Source organism: Arachis stenosperma, chromosome 5 (assembly GCF_014773155.1).
Source record: "Arachis stenosperma cultivar V10309 chromosome 5, arast.V10309.gnm1.PFL2, whole genome shotgun sequence".
In the NCBI taxonomy this organism is placed as follows: Eukaryota; Viridiplantae; Streptophyta; class Magnoliopsida; order Fabales; family Fabaceae; genus Arachis; species Arachis stenosperma.
The window spans coordinates 19,427,558-19,435,143 of record NC_080381.1 but is presented as its reverse complement, the minus strand read 5'-3'; the positions used below and the strand labels follow the sequence as shown (position 1 = coordinate 19,435,143).

Here is a 7,586-nt window from a genome sequence, read left to right as displayed (position 1 = left end):
AAAGCTGCTGTTACTTCTAAACCTGTCCTAGCACTACCGAATTTTTTGTTACCATTTGTAATTGAATGAGATGCTTCAGGTGTGGGGATTGGAGCAGTTCTGTCCCAAGGAAAGCATCCAATTGCATATTCTCCAATAAATTGGGTCCTACGATGCAGCGTCAGTCAGCGTATACTCTTTATTTTTTAAAAGAGACTAAAATTTTATATTCTAACTATTAAATATAATACTAAATCTCAATTCTCTTATCTCAATTTTAATATCTAAAAGCAAATACTATCTATGTGACTTACCAATAGGATGCATACAAGTAGACAATCTCAACTTGTAAATTGTAAACGTCGGATATTCGGATATTCCTTTTACATTCCGTGTCCCAAACGCGTGATTCCTTTCACAAGACAATCCTTGTAAATTGTAGAATTTTAATTATACTTCTTATATTTATTTTTTTGTGTTTTGTTCAGTTCAAGCATTTAAGAAATGTATTCGGTTTTGAACCCTAAACATAATAATTTTGATGTGGATTTATACATCTTCAAGAATTATGATTATATTTAATGATCAAATTAATATAACACAGAGTTTTCAAAAATTTAAAATTAATAGTAATGTATTAATTTAGTATATACATAGATAATCAAACAAGACAATGGTATAAACTTAATTATATTTATCCACAGTCCGTCAAATTATGTAAACTTTAAATTAAATTTTTGCAATTCAAGTCTAATTTATTTACTTTTAAAATTAGTACAAAAGAGAATGTTAAAAGCAAGAGGAACAAATTCTATAATTCATCGTACATATATTAAGTTAATATCTATTTTGATTCCTGAAATTAGAGTTCAATTTCAATTTGGATCTCAAATTTTAACTTATCTAATAAAACTCTCAAATATTCAATTGTGATTCACATTTATCCTTAAAGTAATTTTCATTAACGATGCAATGAGTTAGCATATTAAGTTGCCATGGTATAATTTACCTAGAATATTAGAATAAAAGGGTAATGGTTATATGAATTAGCAAAAATTTTAGTTTACTACTCAGTTTAGTCCGTACAATTAAAAAACCCTAAAATCCAACCTGCACGATGTCGTTTTTGCGAAAAACTTAAAACAACAAATATTATCTCAACATGTAAATCCTTGTCTGACTCTCACTACTCAAGACATATCAAAGCCACAATTAAAATAAATAAATAAATAAATAAATAAATAAATAAATAAAAGAAGAGATGGAAGAAGAGCTGTCTTTCATTATTTATGATGAATTCCAAAATCAAAATACAGACCAAATTTAGTCTACACATAAGTTTCCATTAAGCATGACATTAAGAATAAAACAAGTCAATAAAGTGTTTGATCTAAAAGATTAGATTAGATTTAAAAAAAAAAGGAGAAAAAGAAAATGAAAACAAAATTTAAAAGCTCTTCCACGGCCACAATATTCTACGTATCCAAGGATTATAAGCAGAAAAGAAGGACGGAATGACTTCTTCACACAAGATTAGGGGTGGTAATGCGGGTTTTTGTTCTCTGATCTCGTCCAGTCGTACAATCATTTGTATAGAATTTGTCATGTTTTTATCTGTGAGTAGTAAAATGTTGAATTCTAATCTGCTTCTGCGGGTATCCGTCCCGCTCTTACCCACCCCTATAATTATTAAAATTCAATAAATAAAATTAAATTTCAAAATTTATATAATCATCATCACATACATAATATGAATTAAAGTAAAAAATTTAAATATGATACATTATTATTAATCATTTACTAATTATTTTATATATATTATACATATTATATATTAAAATTATATATATTATATAGGGTAAAAAACTGAAATGAGCCAAGTGGAGCTCAAATTTACCTAAATCAGCCAAATGAAAAATCAATACATGAATCAACCAGGACGTATTATTATATAATTCGAATCAATATGATTCGAATTTGATTTGAACGTAATTCGAATCGATTTGATTCGAATTAGTATGAACGGCCAAAATCAATGAAGTTCGAAACAAGTTGTTTCGAATTACAACTATAGAATTCGAATTAAGTTAATTCGAATTACTAGGAGGGCAGATTGTTTAGTAATTCGAATCAAGTTGATTCGAATTACTAGGTTAGGTTGTGACATTAGATAATTCGAAACATATAGATTCGAATTATATATATATAGTGTGAGCCAGGGCTATATATATAAGGTGTGAACTCATGTTGCTCTCAACAAAGAGGGGAGATGGCTAGTGAGGAGAGTTTCCTAGTTCTGGTACATTACAGAGGGTCCATTAAGAGAAAAACTCGGTCCGGCGTTAAGTTCACTGATAAGGATCCCCTATGTATTATCGTGACGCCGACAACCACCTACGATGCACTTGTTAGCTCTGTGCTGGAGAAGCTGGGTCTTGCAGGCGTTAAAAGGGTGAAGAAGTTTTTCTACCGCATTCCTACAGCGGTGCTCCATGACACCGTGAAGTTTGATTGTTTCACAATCGGTAGTGACGAGGACTTGCAGGTTATGTTTCTTTCTCGTAGGCAGTTTCCCGAGGTAAGGACACCGGAGTTGTTGGCTAAGTTGGTTGATGTGGTATCTAGCTCGGGTGGTTCGAACCGGAATGCCACTACTATAGCCGCGGTTGCCGGCTCGAGCTCGAGACCTGCTGTTGCTTCATCCTCTGCTCCTGTGTATGAGCCACCGATGCAGCCTGTTGCGTCCCCTTCGTTTGCCGTTGATCTGAGCGGCAATGTTGGAGACGAGGTTCGGCACGGGGAACATATTCCCACCGAGGTACATTGTCCCACACCGGCTGGTGTTGGTGATGGTTTGTTTGATGATCCAGATGACGATGACGCGGAGCCGGATTTCATCGCTGATGAAAGCGGCGATGATGTTGGGACTACTGTTCCGACAAGGGCTATAGGTGGATCTAGTTCTGGCACACAGCAGTATCCACCCCATTTTTCCTCATTGGACCTTGATGCCATGCGGCAAGACGATGATGTTCTGCAGGCCTCAGGATTTGGTGCTAGAGATACCGAGGGGTCTGCCGGTATGAACGAGTTCCAGGTTGGCCAACAATTTCAAGATAAAGATGAGGCGCTGTTGAGTGTGAAGACGTACAGTATCCGTCGAGGGGTCCAGTACAAGGTCGTTGAGTCTGATTATCGCAGGTACGTGGGAAAGTGTTCTGAGTTTGGGAATGGGTGCACATGGCTAATTCGGTTGAGTCTCCGACAGCGGAAGGGTATCTGGGAAGTGAAGCGATACAACGGACCGCATACATGTCTTGCCAGCTCCATCTCCAGCGACCATAGGAGTCTGGACTACCATGTCATATCCACCTTCGTTATGCCGATGGTTAGGGCTCATGCAGGTGTGAACATCAAGGTGCTCCAAAATGCCACGGCCGCACACTTTGGGTTCAGGCCTACGTACCGGAGGGTATGGATGGCGAAGCAGAAGGCCGTTGCCGTGATATATGGGGACTGGGAGGAGTCGTACAATGAGCTCCCTAGGTGGGTTTTAGGAGTGCAGCTGACGATGCCTGGCACTGTAGCCGTCCTCAGGACTTGCCCTGTTCGAGTTGGGGGACAGGTTGACGATTCTCAGGTTTATTTTCATAGGCTGTTCTGGACTTTCCCCCCTTGTATCCAGGCATTCCGTCATTGCAAGCCTTTGGTGAGTATTGACGGCACCCATTTATATGGGAAGTATGGGGGAACACTGCTAATCGCCATTGCACAAGACGGAAACTCGAACATCCTACCCGTGGCATTTGCACTAGTTGAGGGTGAGAATGCTGAGTCATGGTCTTTCTTTCTTTCCCACCTCCGTGAGCACGTGACACCTCAGCCCGGTCTGTTAGTTATTTCAGATAGGCACAACGGTATAAAGGCAGCCCTGGAGGCACAACGGTCTGTTAGTTATTTCAGATATCCTCCTGCATGATGGTCCGGATATCCTCAAGGAAATGTGGTCCACCAAACTCGTGCACAATGCCATCACTAGCAAGTAAGTCTCCAAACATCGAGCCAGGACTCACCCATGGAGTACTATCCTGAAGGGTATGATCATCACCGGGAACACCTACGAAGTAATCTCCAAGACCTCCACCACCAAGCCCAGCATCAATGTGACTCGTGGGATCTCCCATACCTGCTCCAGGGAACCCACCATCATGCCCGCCCTGATGTGCCCTAGGAACTCCCGCAACATCACCTCCCCGAGGCATCTGCGCACCATGTCTAGTAGCACCCACCCTCCTCCTGCCTCCTCGACCACGACCTCTACCCACACCCCTAACTGGGTCGTCTCCGGCATCCATAGCCTGATCTACCCAGTTCCACTCACGCTGGCTACGACGTGTCCCAACTTGTGCTCTCCTCTCAATGCGACGTCTGTCAGGAACATCCTCTACCCGGTCCATGTCTGGAAGTCGGCCTGCACCCCTCTGCGTCGCCTCATCTGGAATAGGAACACCTCTCGGATCCCCCAATAACATCTCCGGCGATAAAAACCTCTTCCCGTGCTGATACCACCATGTCAAGAACTCATGTGACGGACCAGGGTCGGGCACGATGTCAAACTGTAGAATATAATCAGCACGCTCCTGCCAGTAAAGATGCCATCGGGGTACTGTGCCGGGAACCAACGGTCACCTCCTCTCCCGTCCTTCGACATCAGGAAGTCGATGTTCAGGGCGGGAGACGGTATGGGCTGAACGCCGCCAAACTGAGGTAAAACTCTGTCTACCTGATGCCACTCGACAACCGCAAAATAAATCAGGGCCGTCCTGCATCGCCACAACATCGTATGCCGAGGCTCCAACACCTCAGGATGAACAACCTGGATGACGTCCAATCCGCTATACGGCATCCATACGAACTGCAAAAAACAAAACCAATTCGTCTGAACTTTCAGTTAAGTGATATAAAGTGAAACAATGAGTTTAGATGCGCAGAAGTGCTGTTTACGTACCTGCCGAGGCTGTAGCAAGTCGATCTGCATGCGAGCCATCTGTACCCGAGGTCCCTTGTTGCTAATCCCAGGGTTGTAACCAGACCATCTGCGTAGAAGAAAACAGAAGAATATAGGGCATAGTTACAAAATAATAACTACAAGAGTATCTACTACAAAACAATAACGGTACCTCGATGCAAGGGGCCAGCTGATCTCATCATACCCAGATGGTCTAAGTGTAGGAAACCGCCAGAAAATCCACGACTGTAATAACTGTAACGGGCCAGCTAACTTAACCACATGTCTGTTCGCGACTCGGCACATGCACCTGTACAGCCATGCTAGTGCCGCCGACGCCCAACTATAGCGACCCATCTCCTCAAGCCGAGCAACATATGGTAGCCATCTGATGTGTATACGATTGCCGGACTTGTCGGCAAACAGCTGCGTACCCAGTAACATCATGATGTACGCCCGGGCAAATCGCCTTACCGTCTCTCATCTGCCCCATCTGGACACTCCCCGAATGTCTCCTGAAACCAGGTGCAGTTGACTGCGAACTTCTGCACCTGGTTCTCCGGCGGTAAAACACCGAGCAACTCCTGGAACCACTGCCAAGGAGGTCTCCCACCCTCAATGTAAATGTGGAAGTCCGTAAGGCAACCACTAACATAATCTCCGTCGACTGGCAACCCCAGCTGGTATGCGACGTCCTGAAGCGTGATAGTGCACTCTCCGAACGGCATGTGGAAGGTGTGCGTCTCAGGCCGCCACCTCTCGACGAATGCGCTGACTAGGGGCTCGTCTAGTCGGAACCATCTGTCGTTGAGTCTCGCAAGATGGTAAAGTCCCGCCATCTGCAAGTACGGGACATACCTCTCATCAAGACGCATCCCCTGTTGCCGCCTAACACTGGATATGCAACGACGGGGCTGGCCATTACATAAAACGCATAATTAGAACAGATGCACAAACCACTAACATAAGAAAAACCATTAACAAAAACCGTTAACAATAAACCGCTAAAACAAAACCATTAACACAAAACAATAAACAAAAAACATCAACAATAAACTGTTAAGAAAAATCATTAACAAAAACCATTAACAACAAACCGCTAAACCAAAACCATTCACAAAAACCATTAGCAGAAACCATCAACAATAAACCATTAACAAAAACTATTAACAAAAACCATTAACAAAAACCATCAACTAAAACCATTAACAATAAACCGCTAAAACAAAACCATTCACAAAAACCATTAACAAAAACCATCAACAATAAACCATTACCAAATACCATTAACAAAAACCATCAACAATAACCCGCTAAAACAAAGTCATTAACAAAAACCATCAACAAATACCACTACCCTACACTAATTTGCTAAACCACTATCCAAAAACCATTTACAATAAACCGCTAAAACAAAACCATTAACAAAAACCATCAACACAAACCACTACCCTACACTACTTTCCTAAACCACTATCCTAAACCACTAACAGTAACATAAACCATTCTAAAAAACCATTAACAAATACCATTATCATAAACCGCTGTGATAAACCACTAACCTCGTCGTTGATAACACCGGCGATATGAGTTACTCCATCCAGACGATAAAGCCTTCCCGGATCGTCCCCCATCGACAGAAACAGCCGCTCTGGTCAAGCTCGTACTGAACGTAGGTCTTTTTCTCTGGGATTTAGTGGGGTTGGAGAATGAGAAAGTGATTCGAATGAACTTGGCACGAACTCCTTTTATAACCGATTCCCTTGTAATTCGAATCAACTTGATTCGAATTACTATGCAAGCCCCTTTTCACCTAATTCGAATCCAATTGATTCGAACTCCCCTAACTTGCGCTTCTCCTAGTAATTCGAATTAACTTAATTCGAATTCTATAGTTGTAATTCGAAACAACTTGTTTCGAACTTCATTGATTTTGGCCGTTCATACTAATTCGAATCAAATCGATTCGAATTACGTTCAAATCAATTTCGAATCATATTGATTCGAATTATATAATAATACGTCCTGGTTGATTCATGTATTGAATTTTCATTTGGCTGATTTAGGTAAATTTGAGCTCCACTTGGCTCATTTCAGTTTTTTACCCTATTATATATGTAGCAGGATGGGTAGGGGTGGGTATTACCTAAACCCGACCCCGCCCCACCCCTTTCAAAAATCCGTCCTGCTAAAAATCCGTTCCGGTGCAGGACGAGTAATTATCCATCCCGAGTAGGTAAAGGTGAAATAGTATCCGCAGATTCGGGTGGTATTATTATCCCTACACAAAATATTATAAACTTCTTTAATTTTCAATAAATAAAGATTACGATCCAAGAACAATAACTTGTACATAAAGCTAAATCTATCAGAACAAAAAAATTAAAAGAAGATTTGCAAAGAAAAAGTTTCTAATTTTTCACACCAACCATTATTTGAGTGTTTCCAAAAGAAAAAATTTTATAGAAGCTAATGTTAAAGATATTTTTTTTTACAATCAGAGATGAATTTATACTATAGTTTATGGAAGCAAGCACCCCTATTAATATTTTAAAAAATATAAAAAATAAATGTATAAATATATATATATATATATATA

The 7,586-nt window shown here is 40.8% G+C and overlaps 1 protein-coding gene across 1 annotated transcript; it reads left to right on the top strand.

The window, feature by feature from the left end:
- Window positions 1–2,248: 2,248 nt before the first annotated feature.
- Window positions 2,249–3,933, top strand: LOC130980529 (uncharacterized). Its single transcript, XM_057904198.1, has 3 exons — window positions 2,249–3,619; window positions 3,665–3,800; window positions 3,905–3,933. The coding sequence occupies exons 1-3, from the start codon at window positions 2,249–2,251 to the stop codon at window positions 3,931–3,933; spliced, it is 1,536 nt and encodes a 511-aa protein (XP_057760181.1).
- The last annotated feature ends 3,653 nt before the right edge of the window (window positions 3,934–7,586 follow it).

Coding starts and splice junctions, on each gene's coding strand:
- LOC130980529 (XM_057904198.1), top strand. CDS start 2,249: ATGGCTAGTGAGGAGAGTTTCCTAGTTCTGGTACATTACAGAGGGTCC. Junction 3,620..3,664: donor GACAGGTTGACGATTCTCAG/GTTTATTTTCAT, acceptor CCTTGTATCCAG/GCATTCCGTCATTGCAAGCC. Junction 3,801..3,904: donor GGCATTTGCACTAGTTGAGG/GTGAGAATGCTG, acceptor AACGGTATAAAG/GCAGCCCTGGAGGCACAACG.